This window comes from Apium graveolens, chromosome 10 (assembly GCF_009905375.1).
Source record: "Apium graveolens cultivar Ventura chromosome 10, ASM990537v1, whole genome shotgun sequence".
NCBI classification, from domain to species: domain Eukaryota; kingdom Viridiplantae; phylum Streptophyta; class Magnoliopsida; order Apiales; family Apiaceae; genus Apium; species Apium graveolens.
In genome coordinates, this window is record NC_133656.1 from 110,755,540 (window position 1) to 110,777,493 (window position 21,954).

General features: G+C 33.6%; 1 protein-coding gene across 1 annotated transcript; it reads right to left on the minus strand.

Annotated features, from left to right (window-relative positions):
- Window positions 1–19,530: 19,530 nt before the first annotated feature.
- On the minus strand, window positions 19,531–21,383 carry LOC141690855 (secreted RxLR effector protein 161-like). Its single transcript, XM_074495611.1, has 2 exons — window positions 20,884–21,383; window positions 19,531–19,621 (listed from the first exon to the last, which is right to left on the minus strand). The coding sequence occupies exons 1-2, from the start codon at window positions 21,381–21,383 to the stop codon at window positions 19,531–19,533; spliced, it is 591 nt and encodes a 196-aa protein (XP_074351712.1).
- Window positions 21,384–21,954: the final 571 nt, after the last annotated feature.

Here is a 21,954-nt window from a genome sequence, read left to right on the forward strand (position 1 = left end):
ACAAAGGAATCTGCCATCGCCGCTATCTGAAATTCACGTTGCTAGATAAGAATCTTGAATCTCATCATGAATCGTACTAAAACCTACTATTTAGTCATACTCAACTTCTCAATATCCTATTTTTCTATTTCTTTATCCTAATCTTAACCCTCTACCCATTCCCGACAATGTAGGCTTGGTGCAGTGACTTTTAAACTATAGCTCTAATGCCAAACCTGTAGTGCCCTCCAAACCCGGGTCAGAAGTTTGGGGTCCACAATACACACACACTATATATAAACTTGTTTATAAAATAATATGTATGCAATGACCCTACTTATCTTAATCCATGGATCGCAACAGTTTAAAGTATGCCCACAAGCCACAACCTTATTTATATTACAATGTACCAAATCCCAATTTATTTATCTTACAACTGAAGTAAAACTTTATTACAAACTTTCAACACAAACTAAGGCAAACATCTTCTGCTAGCTTATTCCATCTCAACATGGAAACCTAGCTCACACACTTGTCTGGGGATCCTCGTTACCACCAATTTCCTTTTTAACTGGAAAAGAACTTAAACATATTTTTCAAGAGTGGGCTAACTATCTCAACAAGTCATAATGACAACACTGAGATTAAATAATGATCAACTGAAATGATAAAATGAATCAAGTTTCTTGATACACAATGATTAGAATTGGATATTCACTTTCATTTTTAAAAACCAAGGTTAGGCTGCTGATGAGTCACGCACTAACCCCGAGTAAGGCTCACAGCTTTGCTCTATATACTGGATCCAAGTCATACATTGGCCTATCATGACCACGAATCTGGTCCGACCACGAATCTGGCCTATATTTAAAAATAATACAATTGTATAATAACAATATGATAAACAATGTAAATCAATTAGCTGAACCATAAACAACATTGATTTTGAAGCATAGGGTGACTCGTAATACCATGAAGGTATAACAAGGTAATCATAAAGATTGGCTTTCAATCAGGGAAAGAATCATAAAGGAGAAGACCAAGGATTTAATGGTTACAAGGATTGGTCTTCTGTCATACAAGGCATAAACATTCTTATGTTAAGAAATTCCATATCAAGAATCAGTATGTGGTATATATGTATTTATGGAGTAATATCGTATATGTGCGGTTCGTATCTGAGAATTCAACAAGGTTTACGAAGAATAAGGCTTATGGCTCAAGATCAATAACAATAATCAGGGTTTAGGGTTAAGTACTTCAAAGTACTTGAAATATAGAATAAGAACTATTTAGAATACTTGCAATTATACTACAAGGAAGAGCAGAAGCACTTGCCTTATCAATCCGCTTTTACTTTACTTGCACCCGTCAATTGGTACTCACTCACTGACCACTTGATTTCTCTTTTTACTTCTTGCTTCCACTTTTAAACATCACATTTATTTATTAATACTCATTCTCATCTCATTCTATTCGTTAAAAGCTTTTATCTACCCTTTGTTTCACCCAAATCCGACGTACGGATTGAAAGTTACGATAAAAACCGTCAAACAAGGCACATACAAGAATATTAAACTTCAATCAGATCATATATAGCACGTAGCACGTAAGATATTCAATCAACATAAATATTCAGAGAAGATTCGGGGTTAAAATGATTTTTAGGTATTTGATACGAATTTTTGAACATTTTTCGGAATTAAAACGGGTCTCTAAATCATTCTATAATTAAATATTAGGGTTCGAACACCCCAATCTGACTTTAAAATTATTTTATAATAATTTTCAAGACTTGAAAATAAATTAGAATAATATTTTAAAGCTCGAAACTATTTTTCACAATTTTTAAATCAAAATAAATAATTAAATCTAATTAATAAATCAATTAAAATCAATTAATAATTAATTAAATTAATTAATCAATTAATATTAAATTAATTGAATAATTAAAATAATTAAAAACTAATTAAAATTAATTAATGAAATAAATCAGATTTATTTTTAAATAAATAAATAATTAAAAACAATTTTTGAAATTAAAATAGATAAATAAACATTTTTCTGATTTTTAAAATAATAAACAAATCATTTTTAAAATAATTTTAAACAACAGGGGTCAAACTGCAAGTTTTTAAAACTAAAATATTGAAAATGCAAAGTTTGCAAAACTCGGGGGACTAACTGTAAATGTTACAATTGTCTCCCCCGTTCGCTGGAGAAGCCATGGACGCCGTCTTGAAGCTTTTACGGTGACCTGATTTCATCCCAGAAACATACCAAAATAACAGCGTATGATCCCCTTGTCATCAGGAACAAATCTGCAATCTCAAAACAATCAAACACTTACTGAATCGACCGGAAAATCAATCTGAAAATCCCGCCGCCGTTTCGACCCGTTTTTCGATCATCCTCTTCCTGTTATCATTTGTTCATTACGTATATACCATTCGAATCGTCTCTGGACGATCTATGAGTTGGTAACATCAATTTTATCTAATAACCCCTAACAAAGAAACGCCTAATTTCCAATTAAGAACATTCAAACACGAAAATCTTAATTTTAATATTTCGAGAATCAAACCCCTTTTTCTACATGTTATTGAACTCCAAATTCGTCATATAATATATCAGAATGACCAGAACAAAATTATCTACAAGATTAAGCCATCAAAATACACAAGCAACATCAATATCAAAAATTACTATTTTAATCATTAATTAATTCGAAATAATATAAATAAAAAAAGATATTAACCTTGATTTCTGCACTAAAATTGAAGATTGATTCTGATAGAACTATTCGAGAGCTTCGATTCAGTATATGGCATGCTTGATTTTGAGTTCGATAACACTTTCGTTTTTAAGTTTGATTCTCAAGAATGCAACAGTTTTACGGGTTTTTCTCTGTAAATTCTAGGGTTTAACTATTCGATTATGATTATACGAATAGAATGAAGTGTTGAAGAGCTGGTTCTCCAACTTGTGAGCTGTAAACACAGTTTTCTGGAAAATGTAAAGCCTATCGAACAGTTGACAATGTAACCAAGTGTTCATCTTCTCCTGTTGTAAATATGATGCTTGGGGACCCATTTGCACCACCATCATCATAAACACCACTCCTGCAAAACTTCAGTACTTGAGTTCCCGAGAGTGCTTCTGGTTGGGTCAAAGCATACTCAATCTCACTTCGAAATAGAAAATCTTGGATGAAGTGAAGTTCTGATGGAGCTTCATCCTTAGAAAAAATAGCCATGTAGTTATTCGGAACAAACTTGGCTCCATCATAAATCAGATCTTTTGGTGCCATTTCTGTAGAGAAATAATTTAGAAAATGTATGTTTGCATAGTGTTTGATAAAATGCCTGTGAAAAATAGAGCTTCAGAGAATATTAGAAAGAGAGATAGAATAATAGAGATAATAAAAGAATTAGAAAGTAGGTAAAAGATTGTAAAATCTTTTAACTCCCATATATATACTCTCTCCACTCAACAGCTCTTTTTGGAAGTAAAACAGACACTTTACACCTGCCAGCCAGTAAATAGTTAAAGCAGTAGTTGGTGGGCACGAGAAATAAGCAGTAATTATTGTGCACATGCAGTTGTCAAGGCAAACACATTTCCCTCTAACCAAATGATTATGACTGTTTTTATCTCACTTAATTATTTTCTGATAAATATGACCGTTACAGCAAAACCACAAATAAGTCAAGTAAATAAATAATGCCACGTAAGCATCAGAGTTTCCATCAGGATTTGCATCAGAACTTGACTATTATCAGAATTTAACGGTCATCAGAATATGGCTTCTGTACTCAAAAAGTGAATGTATGTTTTTGTGATCCTTCATACAAATACTGACTAGTTTCTTCAGAGTTTAATCATTAGAACTTTCAACAAAACTTGTCCTCATAATTTATGCAAATAATACTTAACTGTTTGTCAAAAACAACTTAATCACCACAGTAATTTTCATCATTCATATGGAGTGAGAGTGTGTGCATTTGCAAATAAATAGATAAAGATTAAATTCTGATAAACTTCAGTATATCTTAGAAATAAGGCATTACTAAGAAAAGTGCTTAAAATCTGTCTTTAATTATGAAGTCTACTATAGAATAAATTTATGCAAGAGTCCACCTCAACTATTTATGCTCATTTTATGCATCTTTTGACATTCTGTTTACAGTGGCTTCTCAGTGTAAGTGAGTCACAACTGCTATCAGAATTTATGCTACTATCATAGTATTTCTCCAGTAATCAGAGAATGTGAAAAGTCACCAAGAAAAATTTATTTGCTTTTCTAATGCATATAACTTACTACCAGCAATGCACTTGGGTCTTCCCTTTCACATATTTACTCTAGATCTCAAAGGAGTACCTGACTTCAATTTCTTTTCTTTTCTTTTCTTCAGATAAGTGAGGCTTATCAAGCATGTAGTTCATCCTTAAGATTTACTGACATCAGAATTTGACAGATAAGAAGCAAGAATCTGGTTTGTGACTTAGTAGTAAGATACACAAATTAAATTGGACTAAGCTCAAAATTAGAATTTACTTGTGTTAATGAATTTACACATAAACAACTAATTCAAACATGGGATTTCTAGTATGTTAAAGACTACTAGGTCAGCATCTAGCACAGTAATCCTCATTGGATTGAATAGTCACAGAACAATCAAAACACTATCAGAGTATATAGAGTCACATCAGATAACAATCAGTATTTAATATATTACAGTTTGAGCACAGATTACATGGAGATAAGACAATCTGTAAACACTGATCATAAAGTTTGATGCATGAGAACAAAAACTAAGCAGATTTTGAGAAAGAACCTGAAACCATTCCAAGTTCATTTACCAGTCTTGTAAAAGTAGCTTCACATAGTGGTTTTGTGAAGATATCTGCTAGTTGTTGATCTGTTGGAACAAAATGTAATTCCACTGTACCTTCCATCACATGTTCCCTTATGAAATGGTACCTAATGCTGATGTGCTTTGTCATTGAGTGTTGAACTGGATTACCTTTCATAGCAATAGCACTTTGAATATCACAGTAAATGGGTATTTTAGAAAATTCTAACCCATAGTCCAGTAACTAATTCTTCATCCAAAGAATCTGTGCACAACAGCTTCCTGCAGCAATATATTCTGCTTCTGCAGTTGATGTGGAAATTGATTTCTGTTTCTCGCTAAACCAAGAAACCAATCTGCCTCTAAAAAATTGACAGCTTCCACTAGTGTTTTTCCTGTCTATTTTGCATCCTGCAAAATCTGCATCTGAGTAACCTATTAGCTTAAAATCTGATTCTCTAGGATACCACAATCCTAGATCAGTTGTACCCTTGTGGTACTTGAAAAATCTTTTCACAACTATTAGATGAGGTTCTCTTGGATCATCCTGAAATCTTGCACAAAGACAGGTAGCATACATGATATCAGGTCTACTAGCAGTTAAATAGAGTAAAGAGCCAATTATACCTCTGTAGTTAGTAATATCTACTGGTTCTCCAGTATCTTTATTTAACTTGGTTGCAGTGGCCATGAGAGTGGATGCAGCTGAACAGTCTTGCATTCCAAATTTCTTGAGTAAATTTCTGGTGTACTTGGATTGATTTATGAAAGTACCTTCTTCATTTTGCTTGACTTGAAGTCCCAGAAAATAACTAAGTTCTCCCATCATACTCATTTGATATCTTGACTGTATTAGTTTTGCAAACCTTTCACAGAGTTTGGCATTTGTAGAACTTAAGATGATATCATCAACATATATTTGTACCAAAAGTAAGTCCTTTCCATGGTTGAGGTAGAACAGTGTTTTATCAATTGTACCTCTGTTAAATCCACTTTCCAGAAGGAATTGAGCTAGAGTCTCATACCATGCTCTTGGAGCTTGCTTAAGGCCATAAAGTGCTTTATCAAGTCCGTAGACATGATTAGGAAATTTTGGATCTACAAATCCTGGAGGTTGTTCAACATATACCTCTTCTTCCAATTCTCCGTTGAGAAAAGCACTTTTCACATCCATTTGAAAGACTTTAAACTTCTTGTGAGCAGCATAAGCCAAAAAGATTCTAATGGCTTCCAATCTAGAAACTGGTGCAAATGTTTCATCATAATCAGTACCCTCCTATTGAGAGTAGCCTTTAGCAACCAACCTTGCTTTGTTTCTTGTTTCTTGTAATTATGCCATCACTGTCAGTTTTGTTTCTGAACACCCATTTTGTGCCAACAATTGATCTGTTCTTTGGTCCTAGCACTAGGGTCCAGACTTTATTTCTTTCAAATTCATTTAACCCTTCCTGTATTGCTTGCACCCAATTAGCATCTTGAAGAGCTTCTTCCACTTTCTTTGGTTCAGTCTGAGATAGAAAGGAATGATAGAGACATTAATTTGATGTTGTTGTTCTAGTTCTGACACCTGCTTCAGGATCTCCAATTATTAAGTCAGGTGTATGTGATTTGGTCTACTTCCTTGCAGATGGAAGTTGATTTCTAGAAATGGATCCTCCCCCATGATCCATGTTGTCTCCATCAGCATTTTCTGATGCTCCCCTGTAGTTATGCTCTATGAGACTTCAGAATTTAAGTTGGATCCTTCAGGATTTGAAGAATCAGAGTTTTTAAAATTATCAGAATTTGGCTCATCAGAACTTGATGAATCAGAACTTGAAGAGTCAGTGACAGGTTCTAATGCTTCTTGAGAGTCTTGAGTTGTGGTAGGATCTTCAGCTTGCTCCCCCTGAATAGGTGCATTTTCCCTTGAAGTAGTTACCACAGTTTCAATGACATCAGAATTTAACTCGTCAGAACTTACAGGATCAGGATTTAAGCCATAAGAATTTACAGAATCAGAATTAAAATCTTCATTTTCAAATCTCAGTTGACCATGATCATTGAAATCTTCAAGTCCAGTAATCTTTTTATCATCAAAAGATACATTGATAGATTCCATGACAACCCTTATTCTTAAATTGTAGACTCTGAAGGCTTTTGTGGAAAGTGGATATCCAACAAAAATTCCTTCATCATCTTTTAGATCAAATTTTGACAGCTGTTCAGGATGAGTCTTAAGAACAAAACACTTACATCCAAATACATGAAAGTATTTCAGATTTGGCTTCTTTTTCTTCACCATCTCATATGGTGTTTTTCCATGCTTGTTTATGAGTGTAGCATTCTGTGTAAAACAAGCAGTCTGCACAGCTTCAGCCCACAAGTAGGTTAGTAGCTTTGCTTCATCAAGCATAGTTCATGTAGCTTCAATGAGAGTCTGTTCTTTCTTTCTACAACTCAATTTTGCTGTGGAGTTCTAGGTGCAGAAAATTCCTGCTTTATTCCATGCTCTTTGCAGAACTCTTCCATAATTGAATTCTTGAACTCAGTGCCATTATCACTTCTTATTATTTTAACGGAATCTTTGAACAACTTATCCAGCTGTCTGACATGATCAGTTAGAGTAGATGCAGTTCCATTCTTTTTGTGCAAGAAATACACCCAAGTGTATCTTATGAACTCATCCACTATAACCATAGCATATTTCTTCTTTGCAATAGACATGACATTGACTGGACCAAATAGATCAACATGCAGTAGGTGATAAGGCTCAAGAATTGAGGATTCAGTTTTGCTCTTGAATGAAGATTTTCTTTGTTTTGCCTTTTGACATGAATCACAAAGGCCATCAAGAGCAAATATTGATTTTGGCAGTCCTCTCACAAGATCTTTCTTTACTAGCTCATTTATGTTGTTGAAATTTAAATGAGAGAGTCTCTTGTGCCAATTCTAGTTTTCTTCAATTGATATTGCTCTACTCAACAGGCAGATTGCAGAACCATCAGAGTTTGTTGAAATCTGGCTTCATAAATATTACCATGTCTGTAACCTTTCAGAACTACTTTTCCTGTAGAATTACTTATAACTTCACAGTGTTTTTCAAAGAAATCCACATGATAACCTCTATCACAGATTTGACTGACACTTAGCAGATTGTGTTTAACTCTCGAGACAAGAGCTACTGTTTTAATGATGACATTCCCAAGATTGATATTGCCATATCCCAGAGTCTTTCCCATGTTGCCATCTTCATAAGAAACTCCTAGGTTAGCTTTCTCCACAAAGTCTGATAGCAGGGCTTTATTTCCAGTCATAAGTCCTGAACATCTACTGTCCAGAACTAGGATGTTTTTCCTGTTGCCCTGCAATCATAAAGTCCAATATTGGTTAGTTTTAAGGACCCAAACTTGTTTGGATCCTTTGGCCTTTTAAGTTTGTTAGCATTTGCAGCGGATTTAATTTCAGAGTTTATGCTAACATGCTGTTTATTAGACTTTATATCAGACTTTGCATCAGAATTTACACTAGAAGGAATTACACTATCTTTCTTCAAAGAAGGTTTTATTTGATAATAATCATAGTACAAACTATGATATTCCTTACAAGTATAAATGGAATGCCATAAACTACCACAATGAAAACAAGGATTTTATGGTTTAAACCTAATAGACTGACTCTTAACTCCTGATTTAGGAGGTAAAGAGTTTATATCTTTATTTTTCCTGCAAAATGAAGCAAGATGGTTAGAGTTTCCACAGTTATAACATTTCTTTCTAGGAGCATTAGGAACAGGCATATAATTATTGCTTTTATTCATACCTTCCTTTCCATTCCTATTTTTCCTAGCTTCCTTTACCTTATTCATATTTTTAATCTCTTTCAGCTTATGCTTAAGCTGCTTCTTAGTCATTAAGCCTATATTTACTTCAGCTGGTTTATCCTGTTTTAATTTGTCAGAAGTTGACTTTTCTTTTACTTCTGTCTTAGAATCTTTCATCCTTTCAGAATCAGACTTAACAGTTTTTGCTACAAATTTAACAGGATTTACCTTTGGCTTAGCAGTTTGTTTAACAACAATTGGCTCAATTTGCACAGTTCCTTTCTCACTTTTATCATCTCCATAACCTAAGCCCTCTTTCCAGTTTCCACTACTTAGTATATTCTGAGTTGTTCTACCAGAGTTAGTCCAAGTTCTGATGATCTCTCTTTCCTTTTCTAAATCAGTTTTTAGAGATTCATTCAATTTTAGCACTTCATCTCTAACATACAAAGCCTCATCACTTTCTTTCTTATTTTGATGAAGAAAAACTAACTCCTTTTCTAAATAGTCATTTCTGTTTTTAAGAGCAAGAATTTCAGATGTTAATCTTTCGTCTGATCTCTAAAACTAATGAACATGGTTTTAAGGTATAATCTTAACTCAGTAATATCATCAGTATGAAAAGCAAAGGTTGTTTGAGGTACCTTCAATTCACCAGTGTCAGTACTGCTATCAGCATTTGCCATCAAGGCATAGTTCACCTCATCTTCAGAATCTGAAGTGCCTGTCCATCTTTTCTTCTTTGTGACAAGTGCCTTGCCTTTATCACTTTTCCTTTCTTGTAGTCAGGAGATATGTGGCCTCTTTCACCAAAATTGTAGCATTTGACATTTGAGTTGCCTCCTCTATCAGACTTTCCTCCTTTGCCTTCAGACTTTCTGAACCCTTTCTTATCAGAACTCCACCTTTCCTGGAAAACTTCTTGCCCTTTTTGAATTTCTTGTAGGCTATCTTTGTGTTACCCTTCACCATAAGAGCACACAGTTGCATCATCTCTGCATCAACACCAACTTCAGATAAACTTTCAGTTTCTGAATCATCATCATCTGAATATGATGACTCTGAATCAGACTTTATGATGAGAGCCTTTCCTTTTCCCTTCTTTGAGATAACAAATTTAGGAGACTCCTTCTCAGCTTTAAGAGCAACCGTCCTTGACTTTCTTCCATGCCTCTTGCTCCTTTGATCCATCTCAAGTTCATAAGTCTTGAGCATACCATAAATTTCATCAAGAATAGTTTCAGTAAGGTCATAGTTGTCTCTTATGGTAGTAGACTTCAAATCCCAATTTTCAGGAAGAGCTAAAAGGAATTTTATATTTAAATCTTCAAGATCATATTCCTTGTCCACCAGTGACAGATCATTCAAGAGTTTGACAAACCTGTCATATAAATCAGTTAATGACTCATCAGCTTTTGAGTCAAAGTGCTCATACTCTTGAGTGAGTATAGTCCTCCTGTTCTTTTTGATTGTATGAGTTCCCTGGCATCTTGTCTCCAAAGCATCACTTATCTCCTTTGCAGTCTGGCATCCAATTACCCTATTTGACATGACAATATCAATTGCACTATACAGCAAATGTCTTACCCTTGCATCCTTGGCAATAGATGAGATATCTTCAGGTGTGTATTCACCTCTCTCCTTTGGTATGGTCTTTGCTGGTTGATCAGCAACTGCAACAGAGAGCTTGGTAGGCTTATATGGTCCTTCATTAATTCTATCAAGGTATTCTGGATCTGTAGCTTCCAGAAATATAGCCATCTTCACTTTCCATATGAGATACTCAGAAGGTCTGAGTATGGGAACCCTAATAGTCTCATATCGACTGTGGATTTGAGTGTTTTGAGTTTCTTGAGTTTTGGGGGGCTTAGTTGGGGTTTGTGTTTCTTCAGACATGATTGTTTGGATCTTTACTGTATGTGTGTTAACAGAAAAGCTCTGATACCACTCGTTAGGTCACACAACAGTATAGAAGGGGGTTTAATATAGTGTTTATACAATCAAATCGATTTCAGCACAAGTATGTAACAAAGATCAAGTATATTCAAATAAACTCTATTACAATAGAACTGTTGTTCTCTCTCAGTGATGAACAATATCACTAAGGGCTGCTAGGTTACTATGTATAATCTTCTCGATAATTATAAAACTTATAGTGTAAACCCTAAGCTGTGTTTATATAGTATACAGTTACCCGATATCTTCTAATTGACATGGAATATAATTCTGTCTCCTAAAAGATATCAATCAGATATCTTCTACAAGTCCTCTAGTCATATCTTATTTTGTTTTAGTCCAGATATTCTCCTGTAAATCAGCCGCATTCCTTATCTGAAGTCTTTCCGCACTTAAGTTCTGATATATATCTTCTGACGCCTTAAGTTCTGATATTAAGTTCTGACTTCAGTAAGTTCTGATTTTAGTAAGTCCTGATAAGTCCTGTTGTTAAGTTCTGAAAACTAAACACAAATCAGATTAGACATGACATCTCAAATATATCTAACATGAAGTAAGAAAAAGGCTATTTAGATTTATAAAATATTAATACCCGTTGGATCGTATTAGATCGAAAAATAAGTTACTTAGCTGCTAAGTAATTGCAAAAATGATCCGATTTGATACCCGTTTTGGATAATTATCAAAATCGGGCTTCTTATAAAATACGTATACAAAAATAATGTAATATTATCTCATTTTTCGAGAATACGGGTTTTGTTGATCAAGAGTTGCATTTTCTTTTCCCTTAACTGCCCAGTTCCATCACATATAACTTGAATTATATCCCAAACATCCTTAGCAATTTTGCAGTTTATGATGTTGTCAAACATGTCACCATCAACACCATTAAACAAAATATCCATGGACTTCTTATCCTTAAGGACTTGCTCAATATCTGGATCAGACCATTTTTCCCTAGGCTTTGGGATAGATGGCTCATTTCCTGTAGCAGCTCTTATGGGAACATGTGGACCTTTCTGAATATAGTCCACATATCCTTCATCTTGAGAAAGAAGATATTGGTGCATTTTCACCTTCCAGTGGTGATAATTGTCTTTGTCCAGAAATGGAATCTTTACTCCCACATCTTTTCAGTTCATCTTGCTAGTTGTTGTGATCTTTAAACTCTTTATACATCAAGAGCTTGCTCTGATACCAATTGTTATTCCCAAACAATCTAACAAAGAATTACAGAAGGGAGGTTGAATGTAATTCCGGCTACTTTTTCAATTTTAAGAACTTTTCTATTTGAATATATAATTGTGTTTGATTTAGCTAAAGTGCGGAATGGAAGTATTGAAGAAATCAAACACAAAGTAATCAAATACAAGTATTTAAAAAATTTCTGGTGGATTGAACTTTTCCACCAGAGATATATATTAATTTGAGAACTCTGTGATGCAAAGTTTGCACACAGCTGCTTACAAGTTGAACTTTTCAAGAACAAAGAAATTCTTTACAGATATGGCTTTATCTATTTCTCTAGTAATTGCTTACTTACTTGGATAATGTTCTACTTGCTACACTTGGTTTATATATCACCAAGTTACATGATAAAAAGATAAATAGATATGATAAAAATGTTTCTAGTCTAATTTCATGCTCCTTCATTTCTCAATCCAGCATCTTTGAATATCTTCAGTTTAGCATGGAAATGGAAATGGAAATGCTTCTTTGTTCTCTAAAACCTGTAAATAGGCTGCCACATTCCATTTACATACAATCAACGCATGTAACTGTCAAGTCACTATCAACTTCTCTTTTGAATTTGTTCATCCGTTGAAACTCAGTTAGATCATCCGTTGAGACTATGTTGCATCATCCGTTGAGAGTCTGGTTAAACATCTGTTAACACTTTAGGTGATCATCCGTTGAAGCCTTGTGGAACATCTGTTGAGACTTTCTTCATAGCAGTTAACTCCATTTTATTTATACTGGATTACAAGGCATCTAATCTTTACAATTAGCCAACCTTTCTTGCATATCAATCTAGTAGTCAACATGACTTAAAAACATTCAACAACATCTAGTTTTTTAAGGCATTACAATATGCAGAATTGTGTTACTAAACTTATTAATACATAATTTACTCTTTCAACGGATGTTAAGGTGATTATCCATTGAAGCTACAAATTCACTAAATTTAATCTACTAAGTTGTTTTTTAAGTTATCATCAAGTACACAACATATTCCTAACAAAATATATAAAGGTTGTATATGTTAATCTGTCAGTTTTTATGTAATTAATTGTAGCTTAGGGTTAGTCTTGTTATCAAGCATGAATTTGTGTTAAGAAACCTCCTCACAAATTGGGGGAGATTGTTGTGCAAGACATGTCTGCATTATAAGAAGAGTAAGTCATATTGACAACCCTGAGATTTAAATGTTTGATAATCAATTTTGAATTTTGCTTGAGTCTATAAAAAGGTTAGAAGATTAGATTGGTGTACTTTTCTGTAAACAGATTCAAGCTAAGGAATAAACTCGGGAAGAAGATCAAACCATGATTATGCCTCAGAGAAAAGTGAAGAAGCTTGGAGATGAATAAAACTGTTTTATGAAAACTGTTCTAAGTCAAGATATCAACAAGTAATAGATCAAGCAATATCGAGAAGTCATTCGAGAAGTCCAGAATGACTTATCGAGAAGTCCAAATGGCTTATAGATAAGTCTCAGACATATCGACAAGTCAAATAAAGATGTGAAGATTGGAGATATCGACAAGTCATTTCTACATGTAGAGAACTCAGAGATATCGACAAGTCAAATGAAGATGTGAAGATTGGAGATATCGACAAGTCAATTTCACATTAAAGATCAAAGAGATATCGACAATTTAAAATGTGTATGTAGAGATCTCATAGATATCGACAAGTCATTTCTAAATGTAGAGATCTCAGACATCTCGACAAGTCAGTTCCCATAAAAGTATCAAGAGACCTCGACAAGTCAAATATACCTATAGAGAACTCAGAGATCTCGATAAGTCATTATACTTATCGAGATGTCACTTCTCCACAGAACAAACTGGAGATCTCGATATGCCTCTCAAATACAGAATGCAGACAAGTTAAATATTCAAGATTATCAGTCAACAAATGATCTATCAACTAGATTGAAAAGTGTACAAAGTAGCTAGAGAGAATACAAGATCAAGGGCCAAGATTAACTAGACAAAGGATGGTCACAGACCTGCAAGATTCTGCACAGATTTGCTAAGCTATAAATGGAAATAGAAAAAGGTTGCTTTAGAAAAAAATTTAGTACATTTTAGTTCAAGTTTTGTAAACATGTGCTGCTAGTGTATAAAGCATGCACTGGTCATTTAGTTTAGTAGTAACAAACAGATTCATATTTTCTTGTATTCTCTCAAGTAAGAAGCTGAGTTCTTATATTTTTAAGAACACAAAATTTGTAGCAAGATAAATTTAATTAATACAAATAAAGTGAGTTTTGAAATATTGTGCTTGATGTTTTATTTCAGTTAAACATAATATCTCTGCAAATTATAAACTGCTTTGTTCACCTAATATCCAACTTTTTAAAAAGGCTAAAAGTCCAAATAAACACATTCACCATCTCCGTGTTGTACTCAATATCTAACATATTATTTGTAACACCCCCAAATCCGGGATCCGGGATCCGGGTTGTCATGAGTTCCATTTCCCTTAATAACAATTAATCTTAATAAACAACCAACTACTGCGTACTATGACCCCACAATATACACACACACCACAAGTTATAGTCTCAGAGATGAATATCAAAAATAACACAAATCATTTTATTCCATAATTATAAATCATTACACCTTAAAAGGGTTTCCGAATAAATTTACATTTTCTTTTCCATTATTACAGTTCATAAATATACATAATTTTGGTACATCAACAGTTAAAACCTAGCCTATTGGTAGTTCCTACCTCTGCTACAGCGACATCAACGCCTACAGGAAACTGCAGAACATTTCCTATCCGCTCGCGAATTGGGAGCTTGGTCCTGTTCATCTTGTATAACTGTTGTTGTGTGATGAAAGAATAAAGCAAGGGTGAGCAACAAGCCCACTAAAATAACATGTATAATAATTACCAATATATGAGCATCTTCATAGTAATTATGAAAGTCTTGGTCAAGCAAAAATGAACCAAGTTTGATATCTTAACGCGACCAAGTCATAAAATATTAAGTATATATGTATATATACTTTTCAAAATCTTGGAAGTCCTCTTCCATGCATAATATACACAGAGATCTAGTTTATAACTGTATAAAACTATCGTTGCAAGGTGATCTCATATATCTAACCTTGTCTCAACGTTTTTCTGAAAATCTTTGTCATGCATAAGATAATCATTTACTAGATATAAGTTGAAAAGATGAAGTTACAAGATACTCCAATATATTTATATCTTTTCCGAATACTATTTGAACTACCACCATTCAAGTTATAATCAGTTTCAAAAGTTCACCACATAGATGAGACTACAAGATAAGACTTGAATAGAATCAACCATTAGAATATCATTCAAAAGAAATGAAGTTATGAGATACTTCATTAAGTCCCGATATATATATATATATACATATATATATCTCATACTTTCCTTGAAAATCTATGTTATGAACAGTATAAACAGAGTTGTAATACCCAATAAATTTGGAAAGAAGAAAACCTTGGCATAAACCTGATATCTTGCTGATCAGCCAAAGATACCAATTAAGTAACTTTTTGTACTAGTAGATGGATGAATCCCCCACCGGTCATCACCCTGGCCGTGTCAGGACCTTGTGCTGGACCGCCACCCGGCCTCTTATGCGTTGATGGACTGCCACCCAGCCACTTACACTTTGATAGACCGTACCCCGGCCTGTCGCTTATGCCGACTCATTTAGATGGACTTACTTCCCGAATGTTGGAAAAGTAATTAAAAGCTCTTTATTAAATCAGCAACTTCGTTGCGAATATAAAATACATCACAGAGCCGGGCCCCTTAGGTTTTGAGCTAGTATTTAAATTCCCCTTTGAAAGGAAGATCTTAAATTTAAAAATAAGTTTTGGGATCCGCTCTAACTTTTAAAATCATCCTGAAGACTCGAAAATATTTTTTTAGAATGTTTGGAGTAGTGCTGATTTAATAAAATAAATCAGTCCCGATATGTTGGAAAAATATCTAAATATTATTATTTAAATAATATTCCCATAAAGGATAATCTCTATAAAAATAAGTGAGGTAGAAGATTTAAAACTTATATATGAAACGTATAATAAATAAGAAAAGATATACTTATACGAAAGTAAGATCTTTATTTGAATAATCGAAAATAAGTTTGATTATTATTCAAAACTATCGGATATACTTATAGAAAACTATATAATATATACTCGGGAACCTCGTCTCCCGGTTTTAGAAAAATTGTTCAACTTTGGGCCTCATGTACTAGGGTTATACGCAAATAATGTATATCTCTATCATAGGTATTATGCAGTTTATAACAATTAAATCAATAAAAAGATAAGATTATGAAACAGGCATGCATATATATATATATCATATCAACATGCTCCAATATATCGCAAGACTTGCTAATAACAAATATTCACTTATCTAAAGATAATGCATCAATATATTTACATCACAATAACAGTATAACGGGTGGAAAACTTGTCTGAGTGTTCCGGGGTAGACTTAAGCTTAGAGTGGGTCCAGTAACCTATGAACAACAACATAATCCAGAATTATACCATGGTCGCTTAAGAAACTAGTCAAAACTCACTCATACCCTAACGGTCGCTTACGATCTCTTATACGCTTAACGATTTGCGTTAATCGCTCGCGTACCCTCGACTCCACCAATTTTAATAAATTAACCATTACGAATTTTCAGGCGACTCTTTCGTGAAAACTTTACTAACTGTCTTATTCACTTGACATAATTCTCTCATGTTTCGATTAATCATTTAAGGATCTCAATTATGGTCTCAAAGTAACTCGAGGTTTCGGGGTTCGCTCGTGAAACACCGTTACTTAAAACCGTCATTTCTCATCGCTCGTAACTCGGATTTAGGCGAAGGACATATTAAAACAAAGCTCGTAACATGAACTATCTAAACATGGAAAATGTCAGAATCTGACAGTGAGTTCACGGGTCCTAAAGTTAAGCACAAAAATAGTTAAGGAAAATTGGGCATTATGACGGCTAGAACTTAGCAATTTCTAATATTTTTACCACTCCAAATCAATCCCGTCCAACTACAATCCATCCACAACTTCAAGATTCAAACCTAGGCTACTTATCTTAGCCAAAACAAGCTCAAGATCCTCAATCCAATTCAATATTATACCATCTCCATAATCAACTAATCTACTTAACAATCAAAATTCAATTCAAACTTAATCATTCAAACAACTACTCATTCATCCAACCCATCCCAAAATTCAAACAAACAAACTTAGTACTTAAAGGTCCACAAGTTTTATACCTTTATTTGTTAGGGAAAGTTTCTAGGAAGCCTTAAAACCTTGATTAATCCTTATACAAGCTTGGATCACACAAACAATCAAGAAAACACAAAGTTAGGTTTTCAAGTTTCTAAAAGTCCGATTGAAAGAACTGTAAAAATGAGGGTTTTCCCATGCTTCTTTGGACGAAACTTGTGAACAAGAGTTGTAGGACATCTCAATACCTTTCCAAAGAGCTATAGAACATAATATTTGAATGGGTATTGAAGGAGATATGGCAGTTTGAAGTTACTGCTCTCGTTGTGGCCGAGAGCAAGAGAAGAAATGAAGAAATGAAAATGCTTCTTGTTTGTCTTGGAAAAATGAAATGAATTGCTTGGTTGCAAATTAACATGGGTAATTTAGGTGATAAAAACATGTGGATGGGAATTAATCTTGAACAAATATCTTCCTCCTTTGCATACATCATCTTGCTCACATCACTAGCTAGCCATTTGTCATTATCTTGTGGTTTGATGATGTCATAGTCCCTTAACTTCTTGAACAAGATTGTCTCTTAGTCGCTTATTTGTTTTACGGTTCGCTTAACTCTCGTTCTCGTTAATCGTTTGAGGGATCATATCCGGGATCTTGTTACTTAGGCTTCCATAAACCTTTTTTAATATTTTATACTTTTTTAATGATCCTCTCTTATAATCCTTGAATTTAAATCCTTTTAATCATGTTACCTTATACTTAATTTTTTCGGAATCTGGTGGATTTTCAGGAAAAATCAAAGTGTCCGGATTCGAATTTTATCGACCTTTACATACACTCATTGGCTTTATGGAATACTAATATGATCTCAGAATTTCCATAACAGTACTCATATATAGTGTCGTCTGATAATTTTCCTTAATCAGCATCGTCAGTAAAAAGTTACTATTCATCAGGATTTCAAAAATTTCCAAAAATTGGGGTTATTAAATTATTTTTCAATTTTGGTCCAAAATTCAATAACTTCAAATAACTAAGAAGATTTTTTTTGTCTCCAAGACTGAGGTCCTGCTGTACTAAAGAACACAAAATTAGGAGAAATTATAATTTTTCTCCTCCAGTTCAAAGTTGAATAACTTTGATTAACTTGAAAGATATTTTATCTTTTCTTGCCCGTAGACCGGGGGTCTATAGGAGTAAGGAGCCCGATACTAGGATAAAATATTGATTTACCCACTGTCGAGGCGCCGCAGATTTAGATTTTGAAACAAATGGGTTCAAGCTTTTATGGAAAGGGTCTACTCTTTTTGCTACTCTGACATATTAGTAATCAAGGGAGGTGTTTTTGGGCTTCGGGCCGGTGTTCTTGAAATGCTTGTTATTACTAAATCTGAAGGTACACATAGTTTTCAAGGGAGGCTTGTTACACATAGTTTGTCAACATCTAACAGTCAACAATATTATTAGATTCTCATCTAATATCGAGTATGTATTTCAGACTCTCTTAGATTTATTTAGGAATATGTTAGTTTATGTTCTTCGATTTTGTCCATAAGCTAATTCTTTTGTCCTACTTATCACTTAGTGGGTGATTTGTGTCGATTGCTAAGAATTTCAAACTCGAATCTACATACTTTATTCCATACTTTATTAGTTTGTATTATGTTGTGTCTAATGGTTCTTAAAATTTATTGATATTTTGTGCTTTTCATGAATTATGTGTTTGCTAGCTAAATTGATTTTCTACGCATTAATATGACATATGGTAAGTGTAATCACATTTACCCCACCTATTAAATTCAAATAGAAGAATTCTAGGTGGGAGTGTGCATGGGTTGCCAAAATCGATCAAACCAACTCAAATCACCCCCACTTTCGACCGATTAACCCGAACCGTTTCAACCTAAAATTAAGTTGGGTTTAAAAAAATATCAAACCGAATTTTATAGGTTGGGTATGGGTTTTAACCTTTTTTAACGGTTGTGTAAATTATGTACATGTCTATTCTATACTTATTGCATGTTTTATTTTATTGTTCAACTTCAAAATAAATTCATTATATTACTAGATACTTATAAGTGCTCCTTTTGATTTATATACTTTAAAGTTAGTGAATATCAAAAGTGCAAGACATGCACAGACCAACAAGCAGCAGGGAAACTTTAACCGTTATGCAGAATAATCTTAGTCAAATTAAAATGAACTACTTCAAGCTCTTGTAACATTTTTCAACTAAGTCAAGGCTAACACTAGAATTTAAGTTTACTTCCAATTAGTGTTTTGATTAGCTAGGTACGCCATAAACATATATTTTTATCTTAAATAATTATTAATAACCCGTTTAATCCAACCCAAATAAAACCGACATGCAATAAATAGGGTTAGGTTGCAATTTTTTTTATGAATCGGGTTAAAATATTCAAAACCGATTTAATTGGGTTGGGTTACTAAAATGGCTTAAACCGGGCCAATCCGACCCGTGTGCACCCCTAACTCTTGGCAATCAGAGAAGATGTTTTGCAGTAAATTATTAATAAATGTAGTTAATCTAATAACCAGTAACGTCTTTCACATCTTGTTAAAATTTTCAAACTTTTATTTATTATATTTAATGTGATTGATTGCTTATTTAATTTTTTCAGTTTTAAATTTAGAATGAATTATCTAATTATTATTTATATAATTTCAACATTTGCTTGTAAGGTTGGAATTTTTGAACTATAATCTTTTAGTGAAAAACTGCTTAAATGATAGTACTATCCTTAATCCTATATTTTGTATTGTTAGTAAAGTCTTAGTTGTCATATTTGATTTTGTTAATTTCTTTATTAATTTAAATTTAATGTGATTTGATGTCACTTTAGTGTGTCTGTTTAATATGCTTATAAGGAAACTTTCTAAGTGTTATTTTGGTTGTGGTTTTGAGTTAAAAACTAAATCAAAAATTACAATTAAGTTGACTATGTTATAAACATTTGTTATAAACCTTGACTGAAAATATGAGTTATGTTTTATGTAGAGGAAGTATAGGAGAATAGAAGGTGGAGAGAAAGTTGTGTTTTATTTCATTAGCTAAATGAGCTACTTATAGTAGTTGGTTTACAAGGCTTACTAAGTAAGCTATTCAAATCTTCTTCATTAAGTATTACAAAACTTCCTCAATAAGCTTTACAAGTCTTCCTCGATAAGCTTTACAAGTCTTCCTCGATAAGCTTTACAAGTCTTCCTCGGTAAGATTTGAGAGACTTCCTCAAGACGCTTTGACAATCACTTTATTTTTATTCAAATATTTTAACACTCCCCCTTGATTGTCAAATGCGAGTTATTGCAAAGATTGACTGCCTCGTTAAAACCTTGCAAGGAAAAACCCAGTGGGATAAAAACCTTGACAAAGAAAAAAGAGTACAGCCTCCCCTTGAATAAATGTCTCACATTTTGACATTTTGATGTAGCAAACTTTTTAACCTCCGCATACCCATATTATTTCTCAGCTTCTCAAATGTTGATGTAGGTAGTGACTTTGTAAGTATATCCGCCAGATTATCGCATGAGCGAACTTGTTGAACATCAATATCACCATTTTCTTGAAGTTCATGAGTGTAGAAGAATTTTGGTAATATGTGTTTTGTTCGATCCCTTTTAATATATCCTTCCTTAAGTTGTTTGATGCATGTCGAGTTATCCTCGAATAAAACTGTAGGACCTTCCTTAAGTTGTTTGATGCATGTCGAGTTATCCTCGAATAAAACTGTAGGACTGTCTGAAATACTTGATAATCTACATGATTCTCGAATAAGTGGAATGACCGACCTTAGCCAAATATATTCTCTACTGGCTTCATGAATTGCTAGTAACTCTGTGTGGTTTGATGAAGTTGTAGCCATAGTCTGTTTTGTAGACTTCCAAGAGATAGCAGTATCACAATATGTAAATAGGTAACCTGTTTGTGATCGCCCAAAATGAGGATCTGACATGTATCCAGCATCTGCATATCCAACTAGCCGTGATTTTGAATTGTTTGAGAAGAATAGTCCAAGATCGATTGTCCCTCGAAGATATCTGAATATATGTTTTATTCCATCCCAATGCCTTTTAGTAGGGTCAGAACTAAATCTTGCCAACAGGTTCACTACAAATGCAATATCAGGCCGTGTGTTGTTTGCAAGATACATGAGAGCGCCAATTGCACTGAGATATGGAACTTCAGGTTCAAGAGTCTCTTCATCTTGTTTTCTAGGACGGAAAGGATCTTTTTCAACCTCGAGTGATCGAACAACCATTGGTGTGCTTAGTGGATGAGCTTTGTCCATGTAGAACCAATCAAGAATCTTTTCAGTGTAGTTTGATTGATGAACAAATATTCCTGAAGATAAGTTCTCCACCTGTATACCTAAATAAAATCTTGTCCTTTCAAGATCTTTCATTTCAAACTCATTTTTCAAATAGTTAGCAACATTAGTAATATCTTCAGTAGTACCGATAATATTCAAATCATCCACATATACAGCAATAAAAACAAAAATAGTTGATGATCGTTTAATAAAAATGCAAGGACACACTTGATTATTAACATATCCATCATTCAATAAGTATTCACTAAGCCTGTTGTACCATATACGACCAGATTGTTTCAAACCATACAATGATCATTGTAATTTAACATAATATAAATGTTGAGGCTTAGTGTCCTTAATATTTAACCCTTCAGGAATTTTCATATAAATATCACTATCAAGTGATCCATATAGGTATGCTGTCACAACGTCCATCAAACGTGTTTCCAGTTTTTCCATACAAGCCATACCCATTAGAAAACGAAAAGTAACTCTATCCATCACAGGAGAGTATGTTTCCTAGTAATCAAAACCAGGTCTTTGAGAG